Here is a 25673-nt window from a genome sequence, read left to right as displayed (position 1 = left end):
TGCAAGTTAATATATGTGATAGACATGTTTTGTCCCTGCCAATCCAAATTTTTAACTATTTATTGCCTTTGCCAAAGGTTTGGGAGCTGCTTACAAATTGACTTCTTTGCTAGCTAGCAATTTGAATTTGAATTGTCTGTTCTGCAGTTCCCCTGGTATTTGTTTTTTCCTCTCCTTTAAAATAGGTAATATGTTTTGTCATTTTTCCAGTTCTGGGATCCTGGCTGTACTTTGTTAGTTTTCAGTAATAATACACAGTCACTTTCATACTACTGCTGCTAGTTTCATTAGCTCTCTGAGATGAATTCCATCTGATTTAGTGAACTTTCTTCTGTTACAATAAATCTGGTGTATATTACAAGATCAGCTATTGTTCTTCTTATTCAGCTTAGCCTGGATAATTCTGTTCTCCTTTACTTTTTAGAAAGGTGTGTATGAGTTTGGGTGAAGTAGGTGTTGTTAGTCTGGATAGGAACTGATAGTCTCCATCGATCACTTTATAGACTGCAATATTTTTAAATGTTTATACTGGTACGTGATGAGGACTGCCAGAATAGTCTGAAATGTTAACATGTTGTTGTCTCTATATTAAAAATGAGTAAACGTCCCAGAACTCAAGGTATCTATATTTTTAATATGTTGCCGTTCACTGAAGTGAAAAAAATAAGACCTGGCTGTGCTATTAATAATAATTACTCCTGTGGGAAGATCCTCAGCTGGTATAAATTGTGGTAGCTCTATTTAAGTCACTGGAGTTGTGACAGTTTACACCAGCTGATGATCTGATGCTGGGTTTCAAATTTTGGATTGTTAAGTACAAAGGAATTTGTAAATAGTAACCAGGAAGTTTTATTAAATGTTGTTTCTTAAGTCATAAAGCCATTTTAAAATACAGCGTTATTGACTGTAACCCTTTGCATGGCCTCTCAGTATACCTGCTTGATTAGTCCTGCAGGTCATGTTCTTAGTCAAGTTTTAATAAACGTTTTGTCCTTTTTCCTCGTCATGTACTATAGGCATTTAATTATGATATCAATGATCCTTATATTTATTTTCCTAGATCGTATCACTCAGTGACATCCCTCTGAAACGCTTTCTTAGCAGTTTTGCCCTTCAACTGTAACTCCTGTTCCTCTACTTCTTCATTAATGATCTTGAAGTGCTTACATTAATGCTTAAAAGAAAATATTACATGTAAGATAGTTCCATTAATTTAGGAATAGGGACAGTCTATTTAGAGTCCCCTTTCCTTGTTCAAGGAGGAGAACATTTTTCATTTTGATAAATGAGCTGCCTTGTTTATAATTTTTTTTACTAATGAATAGAAAATAATTTGTTAAATAAAAATGGTATGACAAAAAAGTGTGACATACACTTATTTCATACTGAAGAAAATGAATGCAACATGAAGTGAGTTTACTGAACTGTGACCACAAATTTTAAAAGCTCAGATTTGAGAGCTGTGATGCCGTGGAGTTTAATTGTTAACCGGATACAGATTTTTTTGCCTCTGATCTTGGTTTCAGTATAGCTCAGATGGCTAACAACCAAAAATTATCAATGGTGGATGGTTGTGCAGTGGCATGAGATGCTTTCTAGTGGATGCCAAAGTTGTTCACACCTAGAAGCCCAATATTACTACAGTTGATAGTCTTGAAGGTGGGTTGTGTCTGGAGACTAACTGGTATGGGGAGTGAAATATCCCTCGCAGTACTTAGATGTGTTTTCTCCTGGCCAATACTGCCAATCTAATATGGAGAAACTTACACCACTTGCCTGTACTGTATGCAAAGATAGGATTGTAGTTTCCTGAACTGTCAGTCTAATGCTTTCAACAAGCATCAAGTTCACTTAAAAAATAAGCTGGTAGGAAATAGTTCCCAACGTATTTTAATATTGTATAATTCTGTGAATTATTGTGTCTTAAACCATTGAGTTATCATTTTAGGATTTATTACTTTTCTTTTTCTAGAATTTACACAATATGCTTAATATTATAAAAAACAAAGTGCATTCACAGTATTTGAAACATCTGCCCCATCGTTTCTCTAACTTTAAACACAAAAGAAGTCTTTCTCCTCAAACTGAATACCAACTCCAATGTTGCCAACTCCAATGATTTTACCATGATAGCATGATGTTCTGTATTTCATAAAGGTGATGGCTTTAAGAGATTGCATGAGAATCTCAGCTTTTATTAAAAAAGAAAGTAAGCATCTAGCCCTCATGGTTGAAGAGAAAAGCTGGAAAACAACAAGCAAGTGCACTCTAAAGGGTAAAAACAAACAAACAAACAGACGTCAAATAAGAAGAAACCAATATTAATAAATCTCACGGTATTTAAGTCAATATCGTGATTTTGGGGGAGGGCCTTACTCATGGTGTTTGAATGTTCGGAGGCTGGAATTCCACAATGAGAATAGAAGAGAGCTCTTGCACCCTGCTGTAAAGATCAGTGAACTGAAGCACCGTCAGTTCAGCCACGTGAGTTGTGATACCCTCAGCCCTCTTTTGGAGGTGTTTTGTCTACTGTATGGTTAGCGTTTTTTGGCAATATTCATTAAACACCATGGACTTGATTCTGCACTGTGCCAAGGCGTGGGTGCAGCATGGGGTAGGGTGTGTCAAAGAACTGGTCACAGCTCCTTCATTCTCAGCTGCCATGCCCAATATAAGTTAAAGCTACAAGGTGGAAGCTTTAACATACGCCATTGATTTAAGGTTCCTCAAGTACCTTAAATCAGTGGCGAATTGGGTGCATTGGAGCTTCACTCTGTCACACCTACTCCCCTGATGACATCCCTTCTGAACCCCCAGAACACCCTTGACCTCCCTTACACCAAAATCAATGGGCCAAGTTGGACTGCTAAAGGACTGAGCCAGGGAGGGCTGCAGGACATTCTGGACTTATACCCTAGAATGGGTTTGTTTGTTTTCACAAGAACTGTGTGAGACTCAGCCAGAGGGCTGAGTCACCAAAGATCTGCCTGACAAGTGCAGCAGCCGGTGGGGCACCAGGAGCCTAGAAATTGAGGAAAAACTGATTGAGGCAGGCACACACACACCCAACCAGGGGGTACTTGAAAGAGATGGGGGCCACCCCATTAAAAGTGCCCATTCCTATTGACTTCAACAGAAGAACTTGTATGAGACAGTTGTAGGACCAAATACTGTTGGTCTTTTTGATGTCAGTGTTATTTCATTTTGTTCTTACCATATCTTGTCAGCAACTGCCCATTTTAAATCATTGAAGAGACTGACTGCTTGCTTGAAGTTGTAGCTTATCATTCATTTTCTCAAATAATTTACAGGCTGAAGCTTGAGGTAGTGCTGTTCATGACCAATTCACAGAAAGCATCTAGCCTGGGACTTTCAAAGGGGTCAAAGGGAGTTATGCACCCAACCCTCAGAGATGTTCAACCCCTTTGAAAATCTCAGTCCTGAAAATTAGTATTGTGTGAGGAAACATATTCAATCATACCATCTACTAGTGAGCATCATTACGGAATAAGCTTCTGTATATAATACCAGTTTAATTATTAGAATACTACTAATAAAATATCCCTATGAAGAATCCTAACATTGTGCTATATAATGCTTAATGGCCAAGATCATCATAAGGTGAAGCTATCCAAATTATACACCTTTACAATGATTGTGAAATCACATGCATTAACTGCGTAGCCTATGGTACTTCAATGGTTCAGCCTGCACAGGCTCAGGAGTCCAATTTAGGGTATGAAACAATCCCGAAGTGTGTGCTGAAGCCAAATATCCATGTGCAACTACCATTAATGTTAATGTGAATTGCATACATGTATCAAAAGAAAGGATACACCTCAGTATTTGAAGTGTAGTTGTAGGGCACTATATGAATGCTGTTTATTTGTTCCCAGGTCACCCTTCTGAAGTAACAACCATCAAGCAGCATCAAGCACTCGAAATGGCTTTCACACTATATCCTCCTGCTGGTGCAAAGCAGAGTATTGTAGTTCCTGTAAGGTCAACCTGGGTGCAACCTATAGTGGATGGAGAAGATGGATACATATATTTAGGTAAAATTTTAAAAGCCATATTAAGCTATGAATATAGTCAGGTGGATGAGGGTATTTTGCTTCAGCAATGTGTGGTATAAGTTGTGTGTAGGCTATATCTCTATAGAAATGCTGAATAATAGATATAAACTTTCTAAATAAACCAAATATTTGATAGAAGTGATGTCAACATTTTGAGTTAAAAGCGCTGGCTTATAGGAGAACCTGCTACCAAATATATTTACTCAGCATTTTGGTAATGATTTTAATAGGTCTAACATTACGAAGGACCAATCTATAGTGTGCCTGTGCATCCATGTGAGACCCTTATCAGTAAAAATGCCACATTTCTACCTCTGGGTGGGTCAGACAGTAGAGAACCCATACAGAGGATCTCTGCACACCATGGAGTACAGCTGTGTAGCATCTCTCCACAATGGAATGCTGGGAAGGGAGAAGAAGTAGAATGGGTATCTTTGGCGTCTGCTAGCATTGTGTTTATGGGGACAGAGATGCCTGGCTGCTGTGGTAACGCCACAATACCATTGCAAAGTCAACCAAATGGGCTTAGCGTGCCTCAGAGCAGGGTGGTGGCTTTCCATGACAGCAGAGGAGTGGGCCTGAGGGGGGATGTGACTGCAGCTCTTCAATTTGTGGGTATGTGAATGCATTGGCTGAAACCCCTAGCAGGGGAAAAGGAATTGCAAAGGCAAAAAGAGCAATCTTTTTTACTGACTATGGAGTATAGTAGCAGTTTCAGAGAATTTTTGCTGGTACTCTGAAGCCTGGGAAGGAGGAAGTCTTCCTTTACTCATCCCCTGTGGAGATCCCCTGTACAAAGCATTTGTAGTTTTGGCTCTGAGTGAAAATCCACAAAGCTAAAATTCCACATGGCTCACATCTGCTATTGCCTTTTCTCATAGTGCATCATGCAGCAGCAGCCCAACTATCTGTTGGAAACTGCATGTTAGTGCTGAATATCTTGCCATTCCCTCCCACACGCTTTATGAGAAATTTCCTGAGCTTATTAATTAGGCTGTGAGCCCATTTCCAAGATTTGGCCTGAAGTGGACAGCAAGTATGTTGCACAGAGGAGCTGAAATTAAGGGCACAGAAAGAAGATTGTATGCTGCTGCACGGTTGGGCCTTTTAAAATAACACATTTAAAGCAGAAGATTGGAGGAGAAGTAAATGGACATGGGTGGGAGTTGCTCCTCTCCTTTCCAACCAACATCCCATTGTCTGGTGGTGCATTGAAACAACAAAAAGTTGAACTGAAACTAAGTTGCAATGAGCCTTGACATTTTAACAATACACACTTCCTTTTTTTATAACTGCCTTATTACAACAGTGTTCCCACTGACAGCCAAAGTGATGCAGACATAATCCTATTATTTTCATGCTTTATATGCTTCATATCTCAGCCATGCCTTAAGTTACAAGGTCTTTATTAAAACTGAATTCCATTTATTATACGACTATTTTCATAGGATGATATTGCATGACAATTAACAGTTACAAGCTTGTTGCTGAAAACAAATTGTGAGAGGATTCTTTTTAACCTGTAGATGCATCGCTGTTTCTGCACCAAACGCATAAACTAGCACTGTTTTTAAATATGCTTGAATTATTGCTATAAAGTGATGCCTGATCTTTTGATTTGGCCAGATTTTTAGCTGATGTAAATTGTCATAGCTCCATTGACTTCAGCAGAGCTAGGTCAATTTACGCCAACTGTGGATTGGGGCCTTTTTTGTTAGGGTAATTAAACCTGCCAGCATCTGTAGTATTTAAATGCTTGTCCATGAGTTGATTGATTTTCTAGCCAATAACTTCACTTCTAAAATGCTTATTTAGATCTTTGATAGAACATTAGTGTGTTGAATTTGGATTATCGTTCTTATCTACATTATATAGAAGAGAAGACAAAAGTGGATCTTCAAATGAGATTATGTTGTATATAGTAAAGGCTACTTCTGAAAGCCTTTATAGTTTTTTCTAAGTGACCGGCATATTGCATCTTTTTGAGTTACCATGGTCATTAAACCAGTTGACAAGTAAGAGGCAGCAGTAGCCTTGAAAAGAGATTAGTCTATTAAAGGAGGACTTTCTGTAGCTCAGTGACTCCCCTTCCTATAAACATTTTAGGAAAAATAGCCCTGGAAATTTATTGTGTGTGTGTATACTCATAAAAACTGGTACAGAATCCAGACATAACTCTTTTTACTATTGATTCTGTTTCTGTGGCTTCTGAGATGTGTTGAACTTTCATCAGATAATTGAGTAGCAGTTATCTGCTGGTTTACAGGAAGTAAAGATTCATGCGATTTAAATAAACAGAAATGGACTTTTTAAAGCAGGGGTTCTCAAACTGGGGGTCGTGACCCCTCGGGGTTTTGAGGTTATTACATGGGGGGTCATGAGCTGTCAGCCTCCACCCCAAGCCCTGCTTTGCCTCCAGCATTTATAATGGTGTTAAATATATAAAAGTGTTTTTAATTTATAAGGGGGGGTCGCACTCAGAGGCTTTCTGTGTGAAACGGGTCCCCAGTACAAAAGTTTGAGAACCCCTCTGTATTTTCAGAGTACAGTAGCTTTATTCATCTCATTGATCTATATGGCATGTTTTTGGGAGGCCATTCCATAAAGCTTCTTCATTTATATTAACTGATATTCCCCCCCTCCCCCTGCCATTTCCTATTGGTAATGTTTCAACATCTCTTTTGTTAAGGATGAATGACCTTCATTGAATTTTTGCATTGGAAAATGGCAGAAAATATGCAATTCTACTTAGAATGTGCTATTTTTGTATAGTGACTTTTCCAGCTCAATGTATTTGCTATCTTGCATATTCAGAGTTATATCTGATTACTTTTCTGATTAAAGAGTCTGATAAATCCCCTCTACTCTCCCCTTATCTAGTGAGTGGTAGCTATGTTTTGATTTTAGAATTTTTATCACTGGCAATGTATGAGCCAGAAAATGAAGCTTAATGCTTATCTTCCGCGTTCTTTGCAGGACCAGCAATCATTTATATTAATTTTAATTAATAAAACCTTTAGTCTTTAATTGTGAACTGGGTAGATTTGATAAAGAAATCACTTGGACACCATAAACATGGAATTAAGCAATGCCATTTTTAGAATCAGTTCTCAAGGTAGAGATGCACTTAAGGTTAGAATTCTTTGAACTTCTGGTTTTCTCTCTAGGATCTGAGGAAGGCCACCTTGGTGGGGGTGAATTATCGATTATCTTGTTGGGACAAATCAATAGAATAACTTAACTAAGAACACTATTAAACATTAGCAAAACTAATTATATTGTTTTCTCAAAAGTAATTACTTTTCTCTCAAGATGAATAAACATTGCAGAAATAATTTAATATACAATAAAGATTTAAAAGCAATCTTTTCTAAGGAAATTGTATTAATTTTTCACAGGGCCAAAACGATCCTTTTATGTAAATAAAGGCCACTTGAAAGTGAGAGAGTGGCTAACTAAATAAACAATATTACTCACCTTCATTTTCTTTTTCTTTTTTTTCTTGGTCTTGGATGCAGGGGGCGATGGTTGGTGTTCCCAGTTAAGTCTGTATATTTCTGGAAATGGGGTTTCTGGGCTGATTTGGTTCCCATATTCCATAATCTCATATTCCATATTCCTCTAATCTCCCCATGGAAGCTGGTAGGGTTTGTAAGGACTACCATGCTACAAAAGGAGTCCTGTGAGAGAATGAAAATTTGCTCTCACTACCAGCTCCTGTAGTATTAAGCACATGCATTTGGGTCATTCTGCCCTAAACTACTCCCTACACGGGGTGGTGGTGGGGATCCAGTGTATTTCAATTGATAGGTCAATTGAGCTAGGACAGGAGATCTAGGTTTTATTCACACTGACTTGCTGTGTCACCTTGGCCAAATCACTTCAACTCTCTGTGCCTGTTTTCCCATTTGTAAAATAAGGATAATGTTATATACCCACTTTTGTAAAGCACTTTGAGATGGGCAGATGAAGAACTATCCATGGAAATACTAATTAGTAGTAGTATTATTAGTAAACTTTTTTGCTGTGTCAGCAATTAACCTCAGTTTGTATTTAGATGGGATTAATAATAAGTAATAATTATATTTATTAAGCATCCTTTTCTCCAAAAGCCCTATGGAACAATGATATGCTGCCAATCACTTAATAAGGGGTTCCCATTGCAATTTTCCTTTCCTTGTGACAAAATCCTTGAACTAGTGGTATGTATGTTTGCAGAGAAGTGAGGTCTATGACTAGGAAACCTATATAATTATTTTTACACTGGAACAAAGCCATTTTCTCAATATAATAACCAAGCAAGCAGGCAACACATCAGAGCAAACAATCCTAGAGTCACTGTACTTGCTGGAAATACGTATATTTTTTTCTTGAAAAATATAAAATATATTGATAGCATAGCACAGTGTTTAGCATGTATAACTTGAATGTGGAGGGAAGAGTTGAGGAAGATTTTGGGGGGGGGTAAAGCCTTTCCTGGAAAATTAATTTACAAAACAAACATTTTGTGTTCTGGTCCAAAGTCTTTCCATTGACTTCAATGAGAACTTGGATCAGGTCCTTGGTGCATTCCAAGCATGAACACTTTGCACTTCAGTAATTATTTCATGGGGGATGATTTAAGGATTTCAAGGATGATTTAGTAGCAGAATTCAGTGAGGTAGGGAGGGGGATGACTCCATCAGAAGGTGGGAAATCACCCTAATCTTCCCTTTAATATTATAATGGTATTCTAACAAATGGTTCCATGTGTACCCTCTGTCACTGACTTGGGGAACTGTACTGTTGTGCAGTAGTATACTGCAAACATAATGGAACTCATTAGAAAGGTATTCATGAAATTTCAAAAGAAAAGAATAAATGGAGGGCGTTCAGCAACACAGGGGACAAAATGGGAGGGTTAAAACACTTATAAAATAAGGGAACAGCTCTGACCATTCTGAATAAGAACAAGAGAAGAGGGGGATATTTCAGATGTTGTTTGAATGTATATATGTAGTATAGATTACCTCTTTATTTTAGCTTTGATATTACTATCTTGATTACTGAGCTGTTTAACAGCATGATTTAATTTACATGGTGTAGCCTCAAAAATAAAAGAAGTAGATATTATAGAGCTAACAAGGAAAACTCTACATAGTGTCAGTTTGGAATAAAAGCTTCTAATGATGTGTTTCGAACAGCCTCCTGTTTTCAATAAATTGTCTACAGAGTGAAATTCATCCACTGAACAATCTAATACATAAAAATTAATCAAAATGTCCCATTAATTAAGTATATTTACTGAGTCCTATTCATTAAAAATGCTTGCAAATGACATGTTTTTGTCACAGATCTTGAACAATACATATCATTTCAGATTTATGCTGAATAAGTAGTTCATAAGAAATGTTAAAATGAATGCAGTTATGTACCAGCAGAAAATATAGAATACACACAGTAGTTACATGAAAAGTCTCAAAATAATGGGCAGGTTAGCATTGTACTATATTTCCTATGCACAGAGGAGTAGGTTAAGGACTGCAGGTAAATTTTTCAAATTGCCTAAGTTTCAAAAATTTCTCAGCCTGTAGTAGCCTAAATCTCACTGAAAATTAACGGGACATTGACTCCGAAGGGTCATCCTAGGATGTGGGAGACCTGGGTAGAGCTGAGCAAATAATTGATTTTTGATTAGCCAAAATGAAAAACCAAAAAACTTTTGTCTGGGTTGAACAAAAGGTTTTGATTCCCATTTTAAATGGGCATTTCTGATTTTTTTTTTCTTTTTTTGGCCATAACTATTAGCCAATTTGATTAGAATTCACAAATGATTTCAATGCCCCCCAAAATGCATTACTGTAACTAATGCATTTGCTATTTACTGAAAAAATTTCACTCAGTTCTAAACTGGGTCAAATGACCCATTTATGCAGCTCCAACCCTAGGTGCCTAACTCACATGGAAATCAATGTGAGTTACGCAACTAGGCACTTTTGAAAATCTCATTAGGTGCCCATCTGAATCTTTAAGTACATAAATACCTTTAAAATGTGTCCCTAAGTGCCTAAATCTCTTTTGTAAATGGGACTTTATCTCCCAAGTCACTTAAACACTTTAGAAAATCTTATTCTGGATCAGTTTGTCAGCCCTCTAATGTTCTCAGTACATTTTTGTGTTCATGTATTTCCTTTTTTCCTGTATTAAAAACTGTAAATTTAAAGGCGGCAAAGTCCTGTGGTACTTTATAGACTAACAGATGTACTGGAGCATAAGCTTTCGTGGGTGAATACCCACTTTGTCAGATGCAGATGGGTGAATAACCACTTCGTCAGATGCATCTGACGAAGTGGGTATTCACCCACGAAAGCTTATGCTCCAATACGTCTGTTAGTCTATAAGGTGCCACAGGACTCTCTGCCGCTTTTACAGATCCAGACTAATACAGCTACCCCTCTGATACTTGTAAATTTAAAGGAAAAACATAGTCTTTGGGATTAATCAAGCTAAATTGTTTTATTTAAATATGTAGTAAGTCATTTTACAAATATTATTTACTCAATCTAATTAAAGAAGTATGTAAAAAAAAAAGGTATGTGCAAATGAAAAAATATATTCAGCCCTGACCGTAGTGGGTGCAATTGAAGTCTTGAGTTCAGCACAAGACCATAATTGTACAGTAGAGTTCAACACAGTAGACCATAATTGTCTCAAAGGAATCGTTACACTCTATTATGTGCATAGTCCCTATACCATACATACAATATTGAATACTTAAACTATGGGATTCCCACAACAGAGATATATAGTTTGAGATTCTGTTGGGAATAGAGCTGACTCAAATTGGGAATTTCCTGTGCATGGGAAATTTAGACATTTCAAAATATGGTTTTGATGATTCAGACTGAGTTTAAATTTTGTAGACATTTCTTCTGAACTGGAGATTCTGACAAATTTCATTTAGGAAACTTCAAAACACCAAAATGGCAGAGCTGAGAGCCTCAACTTTGAGAGCCACAGCTTGCCTGCGTCTTCATGTTCTCTCCACAGGTACTAATGCGGAGAGTGGACTAGATGATACGTCTGAGGGAAGGGAACAGAAGGAGACTCCGCCGATTGGAAGGCATGAGATGCATTGTCCTAGGGTTGGAGGTTCCACGACCACCGCTCCCAGGAGAAGGAGGCGGGTGGTGGTTGTCAGGGACTCTCTCCTCAGGGGGACTGAGGCATCTATCTGCCGCCCCGACCGGGAAAACCGAGAAGTCTGCTGCTTGCCAGGAGCTAGGATTCACGATGTGACAGAGAGACTGCCGAGACTCATCAAGCCCTCGGATCGCTACCCCTTCCTGTTTCTCCACGTGGGCACGAATGATACTGCCAAGAATGACCTTGAGTGGATCACTGCAGACTACGTGGCTCTGGGAAGAAGGATAAAGGAGTTTGACGCGCAAGTGGTCCTCTCGTCCATCCTCCCTGTGGAAGGAAAAGGCCTGGGTAGAGACCGTCGAATCGTGGAAGTCAACGAATGGCTACACAGGTGGTGTCAGAGAGAAGGCTTTGGATTCTTTGACCATGGGAGTGTTCCAAGAAGGAGGAGTGCTAGGCAGAGACGGGCTCCAACTAACGAAGAGAGGGAAGAGCATCTTCGCAAGAAGGCTGGCTAACCTAGTTAGGAGGGCTTTAAACTAGGTTCACTGGGGGAAGGAGACCAAAGCCCTGAGGTAACTGGGGAAGTGAGATACCGGGAAGAAGCACGAGCAGGAGCACGCGAGAGGGCAGGGCTCCTACCTCATACTGAGAAAGAGGGACGATCAGTGAGTTATCTCAAGTGCCTATACACAAATGCAAGAAGCCTGGGAAACAAGCAGGGAGAACTGGAAGTCCTGGCACAGTCAAGGATTTATGATGTGATTGGAATAACAGAGACTTGGTGGGATAACTCACATGACTGGAGTACTGTCATGGACGGATATAAACTGCTCAGGAAGGACAGGCAGGGCAGAAAAGGTGGGGGAGTTGCATTGTATGTAATGAGTATGACTGCTCAGAGCTCAAGTATGAAACTGCAGAAAAACCTGAGTGTCTCTGGATTAAGTTTAGAAGTGTAAGCAACAAGGGTGATGTCGTGGTGGGAGTCTGCTATAGACCACTGGACCAGGGGGATGAGGTGGACGAGGCTTTCTTCCAGCAACTCACAGAAGTTACTAGATCACAGGCCCTGGTTCTCATGGGAGACTTCAATCACCCTGATATCTGCTGGGAGAGCAATACAGCGGTGCACAGACAATCCAGGAAGTTTTTGGAAAGTGTAGGGGACAATTTCCTGGTGCAAGTGCTGGAGGAACCAACTAGGGGCAGAGCTCTTCTTGACCTGCTGCTCACAAACCGGGAAGAATTAGTAGGGGAAACTAAAGTGGATGGGAACCTGGGAGGCAGTGACCATGACATGGTCGAGTTCAGGATCCTGACACAGGGAAGAAAGGAGAGCAGCAGAATACGAACCCTGGACTTCAGAAAAGCAGACTTTGACTCCCTCAGGGAACTGATGGGCAGGATCCCCTGGGAGAATAACATGAGGGGGAAAAGAGTCCAGGAGAGCTGGCTGTATTTTAAAGAATCCTTATTGAGGTTACCGGGACAAACCATCCCGATGTGTAGAAAGAATAGTAAATATGGCAGGTGACCAGCTTGGCTTAACAGTGAAATCCTTGCTGATCTTAAACACAAAAAAAGAAGCTTACAAGAAGTGGAAGATTGGACAAATGACCAGGAAAGAGTATAAAAATATTGCTCGGGCATGTAGGAGTGAAATCAGGAAGGCCAAATCACACCTGGAGTTGCAGCTAGCAAGCGATGTTAAGAGTAACAAGAAGGGTTTCTTCAGGTATGTTAGCAACAAGAAGAAAGTCAAGGGTAGTGTGGTCCCTTACTGAATGAGGGAGGCAACCTAGTGACAGAGGACGTGGAAAAAGCTAATGTACTCAATGCTTTTTTTGCCTCTGTCTTCACAAACAAGGTCAGCTCCCAGACTACTGCACTGGGCAGCACAGCATGGGGAGGAGGTGACCAACCCTCTGTGGAGAAAGAAGTGGTTCGGGACTATTTAGAAATGCTGGACGAGCACAAGTCCATGGGGCCGGATGTGCTGCATCCGAGAGTGCTAAAGGAGTTGGCGGATGTGATTGCAGAGCCATTGGCCATTATCTTTGAAAACTCATGCTGATCGGGGAAGTCCCAGACAACTGGGAAAAGGCTAATGTAGTGCCCATCTTTAAAAAAGGGAAGAAAGAGGATCCTGGGAACTACAGGCCAGTCAGCCTCACCTCAGTCCCTGGAAAAATCATGGAGCAGGTCCTCAAGGAATCAATTCTGAAGCACTTAGAGGAGAAGAAAGTGATCAAGAACAGTCCGCATGGATTCACCAAGGGCCAGTCATACCTGACTAATCTAATTGCCTTCTATGATGAGATAACTGGCTCTGTGGATGAGGGGAAAGCGGTGGACGTGTTGTTCCTTGACTTTAGCAAAGCTTTTGACACAGTCTCCCACAGTATTCTTGCCTGCAAGTTAAAGAAGTATGGGCTGGATGAATGGACTATAAGGTGGATAGAAAGTTGGCTAGATTGTCGGGCTCAATGGGTAGTGATCAATGGCTCCATGTCTAGTTGGCAGCCAGTATCAAGTGGAGTGCCCCAAGGATCGGTCCTCGGGCCAGTTTTGTTCAATATTTTCATTAATGATCTGGAGGATGGTGTGGATTGCACTCTCTGCAAGTTTGCAGATGACACTAAACTGGGAGGAGTGGTAGAAATACTGGAGGGTAGGGATAGGATACAGAGGGCCCTAGACAAATTAGAGGATTGGGCCAAAAGAAATCTGATGAGGTTCAACAAGGACAAGTGCAGAGTCCTGCACTTAGGACAGAAGAATCCCATGCACCACTACAGACTAGGGACCGAATGGCTCGGCAGCAGTTACAGTGGACGAGAAGCTGGATATGAGTCAACAGTGTACCCTTGTTGCCAAGAAGGCCAATGGCATTTTGGGATGTATATGTAGGGGCATTGCCAGCAGATTGAAGGAAGTGATCGTTCCCTTCTATTCGACATTGGTGAGGCCTCATCTGGAGTACTGTGTCCAGTTTTGGGCCCCACACTACAAGAAGGATGTGGAAAAACTGGAAAGAGTCCAGCAGAGGGCAACAAAAATGATTAGGGGACTGGAACACATGACTTATGAGGAGAGGCTGAGGGAACTGGGATTGTTTAGTCTGCGGAAGAGAAGAATGAGGGGGGATTTGATAGCTGCTTTCAACTACCTGAAAGGGGGTTCCAAAGAGGATGGATCTAGACTGTTCTTAGTGGTAGCTGGTGACAGAACAAGGAGTAATGGTCTCAACTTGCAGTGGGGGAGATTTCAGTTGGATATTAGGAAAAACTTTTTCACTAGGAGGGTGGTGAAACACTGGAATGGGTTACCTAGGGAGGTGGTGGAATCTCCTTCCTTAGATATTTTTAAGGTCAGGCTTGACAAAGCCCTGGCTGGGATGATTTAATTGGGGACTGGTCCTGCCTTGAGCAGGGGGTTGGACTAGATGACCTCCTGAGGTCCCTTCCAACCCTGATATTCTATGATTCTATTATTAGAGATCCTGGAAGCCCTGAAAACCCTGGTGGAGCCATGAGTGGAGTCCAGGGTGTGTGTACACAGCATTTTGGAGGAAGCCTCCCAATTTAGGCTGACAGACTTGGGTTAGTAGGGCTTGTACTAGTGCTTTAAAAATAGCTATATAGCTAGGACTGAAATTGAGGCTTAGGCTGGAGTTTGGACACTGAAGCCTAGGGATGGGGCTGGGATGGGCTGCTCGCTCCAAAATACTGTGTAGATACCGTCTCATGCTTCCTGTTCCTCTACAAGTAATTTCATGCTTGACAAACCAGCATTTTCTGATGAAAGTCTGTTGGAATTACATAAGTCTGATCCAGGTAAGCACAAAGGTCCATGCACCCAGATGAGATTGTAGTATTGGGTCCATAGAGAAAGATATTAAAAATGGCATATCCAAGCAAGACCGCTAAAAGTTTAAAATGAAAATATTTGGTTTTTAATACCTTACTTGAACACACTGTCTTGGTGCCCTTGTGATAGTATTTATTTATAATTTTAACAGATGCAAGACTTGGATTTTTTTTTCTGGGACAATTCTTTCTTGACTAATGAACCAGAAGAACAGCTTCATGCTTGCAGTCAAGAAACTCAATAATGTCAAATCTGTGATTCATACTTGCAGTCGTTTGAATATGAAAACAACTGATACAATACATTTCTAAAAACGTTTTAGGAAATTGTAAATTTCTTAAGCTTTATTTTCTTGTTCTTTGAAACATACTTTCTATTTATTATTCTATTACTATATATTACTTACATTAGGCTTGTCTGATTTAACTAGCTAGCATGGTAGTTTTTCCAGTTATGTTTATACTGGTATTTCTCTAACATTTAAGAAAACCAAGAAAAATATACAAAGTTGATTACATAACTGTCACACTGCCTGGTGTGGCTCATGTCTGTGTGTGCCTACCTCAGAGCAGACTGCCAAAAACAGGGCAGACACCACCAATTGGTGGTATGTTCTATAATTAGATTTCACCAAGCAGTAACAAATGGGAATGGCTGGGGAGGAGAAGGGGATTTCCATCCCTGGATTCACAAATTCAGTGCAAATATTTTCAAAGTAATAAAGCAAAATGTATATATATATGTATTTTCTAATAGCATAGGAATATGGCAATGTAGTTTATTCACCAAAAAATGGAGTTTCATTCAAAACAAACGCACAGGTACTGGAAATGAGGGTGCTGGGGTGCTACTGCACTCCTTGGTTTGAAGTGGTTTCCATTAAATGCAGTGTTTATAGTTTGGTTCGATGACTCTCAGTACCCCCACTATACAAATTGTTCCAGCACTTGGCCCTCTGGCCAGGTCACCAATTGAGTCTGCCGCCCCCTTCTCAAAGATTAACAGAATCCATCAAAATATAAAAGTCCAATGTCCTGCACAAAAGAGTCTTCAGCCCACATCCAGGTCTCTGTGGGTTGTGTGCTCTTGTCTTGGGGCTTACAATGTCACTATCCCCCTTACCTCTTGGGAGGAAGGGACATATGCCCCATTGTGGAAGGTGGGGCTAGTAGGGGAACCCGGGCCCTCCCTCACAACCAGGCTCCAGCCCAGGACTCTATGAAAGGCAGCAATGTCAAACATCTAGGAGTGCTTCAGGGCTGCCTCCCTGAGTCACTTGGTACTACTGACCTTTCCAGTCTAGGGTGTGGTCAAAAGCCTTGCAGATGATCCACAAGAAGATGGCACGAAAGGTTCCCTATTGCTAGGTAAAGGCTAGTTCCTCCTCTAAGCCTCTGGCAGATGCCACTTGCAGCCTGGACTCCAGCTGTACGCTTACTCAGGAGTTCCCAAGGTAGTTTGCACCTCCTATCCTGTCTGACCCCCTTCTTTCTTTTTCTTTTCCTGTCACTTTATGGCACTGCAGCCATAAATTCAGCATGTAAGGCTATGACCACCACCTATCACAGTTTTTGCATAATCGAAATCTATAGCCTCTCACCCTGTCCTTTATCCTTAAAAAAGCAGAGTAATGTATTTTTTTAATACTACCCCACTTTCCTGGCATTTTCACCAATCCTTTCAGACTATATTCTTTCTTTTGGAGACAGCTCAATTCTACATAAATAATCCTTCTTTCTGTATAATTCTCCCTGCATTGCCAGAGCAGATACTCAACTGTTTCTTTAATTTTGCATTTCGCGTAACCCATCTTTGTATAATGACAGGTTTCAGAGTAGCAGCCGTGTTAGTCTGTATTCGCAAAAAGAAAAGGAGTACTTGTGGCACCTTAGAGACTAACCAATTTATTTGAGCATAAGCTTTCGTGAGCTACAGCTCACTTCATCGGATCCACTGAATGCATCTGACGAAGTGAGCTGTAGCTCACGAAAGCTTATGCTCAAATAAATTTGTTAGTCTCTAAGGTCCCACAAGTACTCCTTTTCTTCCATCTTTGTATGCGTTTGATAGATACAAATTACCGTTCAAGCCACAGTGACCTCTTAGCACTCTAAATATACCTATTTCACTTCTTCTGTCTTAGCTGTGCAGTATAATGTTATTTTCAAGTTTAGGACATATTTCATAGAGCCTTCATCCTTTTTACTCTTTTTGGTCCATATTTCTTGCATTCCTGCTTAAGTTCTCTCTTAACCAAACTTTTGAAGTTATGGGTACTCAGAGGAATCTTTATATCAACTTCCTCATTTTTAAGGCATTTTTTGTTGCTTTATCTGCTAATTCATAGCCAGGTATCCTGACGTGCCAGAAATCCACACTATTAGTATATGTATATTTAATCGTTAATAACAATATGTAATTTATTTATTCCTGCTTTCTGATGTTCCCTTTCTGATCTTCATTATACCAGCTAAAGAGTCAGATAGGATAGCAGCTGTAGTTGGGCATACATCCCTTACTCAGGTCAGTGCCAACAGTATGCCCACCAATTCAGCCATGATAATAGTCACAAAATTGAATAGTTTTACTTATCTCCTTATTCCAGATTCAGGGATACCAGAAGACCATTCCCACTCTACCCATGTTGTCATCTTTAGATCTGTCTGTATAGATATGGTAAATGGGGTCAACATTGCCATATATAAACTCATAAATTTTATTAATCATTTTTGATGATCCTGCTGTTACCTTTGTTTTATTGTATAATTCCACAATCCACAACTGGTGAGACAACAGTCCAGCTATAGTTTGATTTCCCATTACTAAAGATTTTAATATCTTCCTTTTCATTCAAGTATTTTCCCCCCTTTTAACCTTGTTAGCATATGGGAGTTTGTGGCATTCAGTTACATCTTGTCTACTTAATTCTCAACAATACGCGTATATTTGTGTAGTACTCTTATCTTTACTAGTAACCTTAGCCCATTAACCTTAGCCCAAAAGGTTAACTCTAACAATTTCATCCTTACATTTTCTGGTAGCTACCTGCATCACACATAATGGTGTTATTATGCTTGCACCACATGTGATTTGCAGAGGCTGGGTTTGATTTGTCTCTATTTTTTTAAATGATGATTTAGAAGCCAAATTGAAGGCGTGATAGCCATAATCTATAACTGGTCATCTTATTAAGTGTCCTATACAGCGTCGTCAGTGTGTTCTTATCTGTACCTCAATTGTTCCCAGCAATATTTTTCAGCAGATTCATCATATCTGGGGACTGGATTAGATGACCTCTTGAAGTCCCTTCCAGTCCTATGATTCTATGATCTTTACATTTAGTCTTGATATTTTCTATATGACCATTCCAAGTTAGTTTGTTATCTAACTCCTAAAAATATAAAATTGTGAACGACCTGAATTTTTTGTGCATAGAGATATGTTCCATTCTTCCCCAATCTTTCATTTTGTGAAGATTATTCTGTTTTGTTTCACAAAGTGAGATCTTAAATCCCCAAGCATCTTATCAATTTCAATTCTCCCCTCCCCTCCCCCCAGTACCTCATTGGTTCTTTCCACCGCTATCTTAAGTCTGTTTGACCTGTATAGCACAGTCATCCACACATAGGGTAATACCTATTCCTGCCCATACACTCTTCAGGAGATTATTAATCATGATGTTAAGCAATGTAGTGCTGATAACTAATGACACCCAGTCCTCTGCTGGGTGTCATTAGTAATTTTTATAAATATTCAACGAAGTAGCAGTTTGTATCGCTACTAACTTTTTGGAATGCTTTTGCTATAATTTCCAATTTTTCCTAAATTAGAACTTTAAACTTTATCATTTACTATAAGTCTAGGTATAAATTTTGTTTTTACGCTGTATCCCATTCAGTCTTTTAACTAGTTTATATATTTCTGAGTCCCTGGAATCTTTGTTCATTTTCATAGAATTGTAGAACTGGAAGGGACTGCAAGAGGTCATCTAGGCCAGCCCTTGCACCCATGGCAGGACTAAGTATTATCTAGACCATCCCTGACAGGTGTTTGTCTAACCTGCTCTTAAAAATCTCCAGTGATGGAGATTCCACAACATCCCTGTGCAATTTATTCCAGTTTTTAACCACCCTGACAGTTACAAAGTTTTTCTTAATGTCCAACCTAAACCACCCTTCCTACAATCTAAGCCCATTCCTTCTTGTCCTATCCTCAGAGGTTAAGGAGAACAATTTTCTCCCTTCTCCTTGTAACAACCTTTTATGTACTTTAAAACTTATGTCCCCTCTCAGTCTTCTCTTCTCCAGACTAAACAAACCCAATCTTCCCTCACAGGTCATGTTTTCTAGACCTTTAATAATTTTTGTTGCTCTTCTTGTACTTTCTCCAATTTTTCCACATCTTTCCTGAAATGTTGCACCCAGAACTGGACATAATACTGCAGTTGAGGCCTAATCGGTGTGGAGTAGAGTGGAAGAATTATGTCTCATGTCTTGCTTACAAGACTCCTGCTAATATAGCCCAGAATGATGTTTGCTTTTTTTTGTGATCCACTATGACCCCCAGATCTCTTTCTGCAGTACTCCTTCCTAGGCAGTCATTTCCCATTTTGTATGTGGGCAACTGATATTTTCTTCCTAAGTGGAGTACTTTGCATTTGTCCATATTGATTTTCATCCTGTTTACTTCAGACTTTTCTCCAGTTTATCCAGATCATTTTGAATTTTAATCCTATTATTCAAAGCACTTGCAACACCTCCCAACTTGGTATCATCCGCAAACTTTATAAATATACTCTCTATGCCATTATCTAAATCATTGATGAAGATATTGAACAGAACTGGACCCAGAACTAATCCCTGCGGGATCCCACTCATTATGGCCTTCCAGCTTGACTGTGAACTACTGATAACTCTCTAGGAACTGTTTTCCGATCAGTTACCCGCCGACTTTATAGTAGGTCCACGTATTTCCCTAGTTTGTTTGAGAAGGTCATGTGAGATAGTGTCAAAAGCCTTACTAAAGTCAAGCTATACCACATTTACCATTCCCGCTCCCCATCCACAAGGCCTGTTACCCGTTCAAAGAAAGCTATTAGGTTTGTTTGACATGATTTGTTCTTGACAAATCCATGCTGACTGTTACTTATCACCTTATTATCTTCTAGGTGTTTGCAAATTGATTGCTTAATTATTTACTCTATTGTCTTTCTGGGTACTGAAGTTAAGCTGACTAGTCTATAAATTTTCCGGGTTGTCCTTATTTCCCTTTTTTTAGATGGGTGCTATATTTGCCCTTTTCCAGTCCTCTAGAATCTCTCCTGTCTTCCATGACTTTTGGAAGATAATCACTAATGGCTCAGATACCTCCTCAGTCAGCTCCTTGAGCAGCCTAGGATGTATTTCATCAAGCTCTGGTGACTTGAAGACCAACTTGTTAAGTAATTTTCCCACTTTACTTTCTCCAAATCTGTTTTTGCTTTATTAATAGTCCTTGTGCCACTGCTTTACATATTTTATAGTTCATTAAGTCCTTGCTATTCATTGTATTTTTGCTTGTTTGTCTGCTGTATTTCTTTCTTTAATTGCTGATTTGCATTCTTCATTTCACCAGGGAACTGGATTTCTGAGTTTGTGGAAATTCAATATTTTATAGCTAGGTTGGCTGCCGCTACAGCTTCCTTTATTATATTACCATGAAATTCCTCTAAATTATCACTTATGAAATTGGTACTTAGATACTTATCACACTTACTCTTAAAATAATTAACCGCAATTAATCGCGCTGTTAAACAATAATAGAATACCATTTATATAAATATCTTTGGATGTTTTCCACATTTCCAAATATATTGATTTCAGTTATAACACAGAATACAAAGTGTACAATGTTCAGTTTATTTTTTTATTACAAATATTTGCATTGTAAAAAAGAAACAGTATTTCAATTCACTTAATACAAGTACTGTAGTGCAAACTCTTCATCATGAAAGTTGAATTTGCAAATGTAGAATTATGTAAAACAAATAACTGCATTCAAAAACAAAACAATGTAAAACTTTAGAGCCTACAAGTCCACTCAGTCCTACTTCATGTTCAGCCAGTTGCTCAGACAGACAAGTTTGTTTACATTTGCAGATGATAATGCTGCCTGCTTCTTGTTTACAGTATCACATGAAAGTGAGAACAGGCATTCATGTGGCACTGTTTTAACTGGCCTTGCAATATATTTACATGCCAGATGCGCTAAAGATTGATATGTCCCTTCATGCTTCAACCACCATTCCAGAGGACAAGCGTCCACGCTGATGATGGGTTCTGCTCAATGACAATCCAAAGCAGTGCCGACCAATGCATGTCCCTTTTCATCATCTGAGTCAGATGCCACCAGTAGAAGGTTGATTTTCTTTTTTTAATGGTTAGGTTTCCGTAGTTTCCACATTGGAGTGTTGCCCTTTTAAGACTTCTGAAAGCATGCTCCATAATCCAGCCCTCTCAGATTTTGGAAGGCACTTCAGATTCTTAAACGTTGGGTTGAGTGCTCTAGACATCTTTAGAAATCTCACATTGGTACCTTTTTTGCATTTTGTCAAATCTGCAGTGAAAGTGTTCTTAAAATGAACAATATGCTATAACATGAAATATATGGCAGAATGTGGGTAAAACAGAGCAGGAGACATACAATTCTCCACCAAGGAGTTCAGTCACAAATTTAATTAATGCATTGGTTTTTTTAATGAGCATCATCAGCATGGAAGCATGTCCTCTGGAATGGTGGCCAAAGCATGAAGGGGCATACGAATGTTTAGCATAAATGGCACGTAAATACCTTGCAATGCCAACTACTAAAGTGCCATGTGAATGTCTGTTCTCACTTGCAGGTGACATTGTAATTAAGAAGTGGGCAGTATTATCTCCTGCAAATGTAAACAAACTTGTTTGTTTTAGAGATTGGCTGCACAGGAAGTAGGACGGAGTGGACTTGTAGGCTCTAAAGTTTTACATTGTTTTGGTTTTGAGTGCAGTTATGTAACAAAAAAATTCTACATTTGTATGTTGCGCTTTCATGACAAAGATATTGCACACAGTACTTGTATGAGGTGAACTGAAAAATACTATTTCTTTTGTTTACCATTTTTACAGTGGTAATATTTGCAATAAGAATAATATAAATTGAGCATTGTACACTTTATATTCTGTATTGTAATTGAAATCAATATATTTGAAAATGTAGAAAAACATCCATAATATTTAATAAATGTCAATTGGTATTCTATTGTTTAACAGTACAATTAAAACTGCAATTAATTGCGATTAATTTTTTTAATCTCAATTAATTTTTTTGAGTTAATCGCGTGAGTTAACTGCGATAATTAGTATAGGAAAGTGATCACCTTTCATTCCATCTTCTTTATAGATTTTCCATCTGCATTTCCTTGTTATATTACTTGTTGCAATTCCAGATCTAAACATGAAAAGATTCCATCCACCAAATTAAACCCAGTGTTTAAAAATATCAGGTTGTGCATGTCAATGAATCATTCGAGGTGTTTGCCCTTAGAGTCAGTTTTCTGCTTCTCCATAATTCATTATGGCTATTAAGGTCGCCACAAATAATGTACAGGCCTTTGCTACCCTTCACTAACTCTTCCAATTCTAGATTGTTTTGTTTTTTACATGTGTTGTAAACATTATAGATTTATTTAAAGGTGTTGTTATTCTGCATAGGAATCTCAACAGTGTTGTTCTCAAAACATAAGTTCTGTATGCCTATTTTGACATAAGACCTTCTTTTATAACTATAGAGACCTCCTCCTCCTCTGGTTATTGCCTGCCTTCTGAGCTGTCTTGACTCTCTTTTAAGCTCCTCTTTGTGTAGGCTCTGCACATGTGGCTAGGCAGAGCCACCTGGGCCCAGAACTGCTCCTTAACCCCTTCTATCCCAGTGTGGGGTTTATATTTTCCATCACAGGTCCTGATTTATCCAGGCTTTGATGGTGCCTCAATTTGGGTTGGTGGATATGATGCATTATTAGTAGAAATTTAAAAAGCTGTTCATTAGCAGTTATTTTTATTGCTACATGCAGGCTCTGGGTTTATCAGAATCATAGATCAATAAAGTACTGACTACATTATGAAAAAAGGACTAGACCTCTGAGAAGACAGTTTTTGATCAAGGACTAAGGGAATGGACATTCACTTCTCTCAGAAAATGAAGTAAGGAAGAACCATTGTTGCCAGGTCTTATTATTGTGTCTAATTTGTTTCCTTGAATGATCTCAGGCAGTTGCCATATTTGCATAAATACTTCTAGTCTTGAATAACATGCTGCAGTTACTCACAGAGTAGCAAAATTTCAGCACTTGCCAATCTTCACTAGTAATTCTCTTTGCATAAAGAAACATAATTTTCTATTGGTTACCCAATAATGTCTGATGTCCTACTGGCAGCTCCAAAACAGTACAGTTAACAGGTAGTTTTTTCCCTTCCAGAAAATTTAAGTATGATTTCACCAGCTCATGTTAGAGCAAAGAAACTGCATTTCAAGTTTCCCTTTCCCTTTAGGAAGTTATACCTATGTATAACATGTTGTTAATCCATCTGATTTATTGATTAGTAACTGTTAAGAAGAAGTTGTTGTTATTTGCCACTTCTCCATCTTCCAGATACCTCTTAAATGCACGAAAATATGTACAGAAATCTTTATAACTAGTCTGACCTCTAATGCTGTCTCCAGACTTGGGAACTAGCCTAAATCGATAGGTAATTCTTTTCTTCCAGAAACCCATTTGCACTTACTGGCATCTTGGATTGGTCCAGTCTGGCTCCTGGGTGCAGTTTCTCAAGGATTGAATGCTTTTTATCCAGGCGCCTGTGGTCCATCTGTGATTCTTACAGCCAGATCACTTTTCCCCCTACTCTTATGACTGGGTTTCTCTGTAGATGTTTTGCAGATCTCACTTCTTTTGCCTGCCCTTTTTGACCCACTATCATCCTTCAACTTCCTGTTACAGCTGCTGGCTGAGAGGTACCCCTCTGTTCCTCTTCTTGTTTTTTTTACCCCCAATAGGAGAACCAGGATTTAGAAAAAAATAATTTTCATTTAAAATGTAATAATCTCAGGATCCACTTGTGTTCTTGCTTCAGCCAACTCTCCATGTTCCCCATCACTGTTGGTTACCTCATCCTCCATACCCTCACATGGGTATTTTATAGCAGGGTAGCAAAGGGAAGAGGAGAAGGAAAAGTCTATTTTAAATGCTGTTCCATTTAATGATCAATTTTGGATCAGAATACAAAAAAGCCCATTCATTCATGGCCACCTATGCTGCACTTGTCAACCAAAGAGACAATACTGAAGTTAGATATTCAAGCAACCACTCTAGCCACATTTACATGTACGAGTGAGAGTAGGGTGACCACATTTGTGAAACAGAAAATCAGGAAACATTCTTAATATTCACATCATAGGCAGCGTGCGTGGGGAACATTGACAAGTTGGACAGCTGAGGAGAATCTTGTTCAGGGCATTTAACAAATTTTATGCAGAAGGTGTTTTGTAGGGGGATTGGGTTGTACTGCAAATGTGCTCAAATACTGCACTGATCTTGTGTGATAAAAATCCTGGCTCTGTTGCGGCTCCTTGGATGACTGTACACAATGGGCATTTGAGTGATGGCCCAGAGGAACTGTGGCAAAGGTTATGAGATGTATGGCTAAGCAGATGTCGTGGTCATTCACCTTATATAAAGGATGCAGATTTGATGGAGTAGCTCTGCAGTCCCTCTGAGGCATTGGGGAAGGATTGCTCTCCCCTCTTACCTGTTGACATGTGTCTAGTACCTATCAACTCCTTGGGGTGTGTGCACACGTGAGGATTTTGGCTTTGATGTGCAATGTGTACCTGTGTGAAAGGTATTCACACTTTTTTGTTAATTTGTTGTAATTTGCAATTATCCCTGTAATTCACAATATTGAATATGCCCCTGAATGTGTTAAAAGGGCTCAATATATCATGGGGCCTACATTTTCTAAGGTGGCTAACAACTCGGGTGCCCAACTTGAGATACCCCTGCAGGTATTAATTTTGTGTGCTAAAAATCTTGGAGACCAATTACATACAAAGCACCCATGCATATGCGAAGGAAATATTTGAAGCTCAGTTTTGCAAACATTTTTAATTTTGTTTCTTACAGTCAGGAAATCAAAGCAATTTGATTGTATTGTGGAGTATTGTATTGCCAAATTTCAGTTTTTAGGTCGATGCTGGTTTTGAGAGATATGAGCTGTGATTTTGAATAACTGGTCGAATGTATGTGTTTGACAATTGGTTTGTGTGCAGAAGTTGGTTTGAGGGAGTAGATTATATGCTTTGTGTGCCATGTTTCAGACCTGAGAAAGGAAATTTATTGCCAAATTAAAAATTCCTGATAAACAGGATTTAAAATAGAAATGATGAGACAACCCTAACAATAGCATTGTGAATGGCGACATTGTCATTCTGAATGGAGATCAGCTTGAATCAAATTGAATAACAATGCCCTTTTTCTTCATTAAGGCCATTACAATCTGTAAGGCTATGAGACCTGGGTAGACATAA

General features: G+C 39.3%; 1 protein-coding gene across 1 annotated transcript in view; it reads left to right on the top strand.

Annotated features, from left to right (window-relative positions):
- Window positions 1-25673, top strand: part of IQCM (IQ motif containing M) — a 118536-nt gene that overhangs the window by 69909 nt on the left and 22954 nt on the right. Inside the window, exon 7 of the mRNA XM_075127376.1 lies at window positions 3897-4055. Coding sequence (XP_074983477.1) covers window positions 3897-4055 — 159 coding nt within the window. The remainder of the gene's footprint in view (window positions 1-3896; window positions 4056-25673) is intronic.

Source organism: Caretta caretta, chromosome 4 (genome assembly GCF_965140235.1).
Source record: "Caretta caretta isolate rCarCar2 chromosome 4, rCarCar1.hap1, whole genome shotgun sequence".
Taxonomy (NCBI): Eukaryota; Metazoa; Chordata; order Testudines; family Cheloniidae; genus Caretta; species Caretta caretta.
This window is presented reverse-complemented; position numbering and strand designations above follow the sequence as displayed.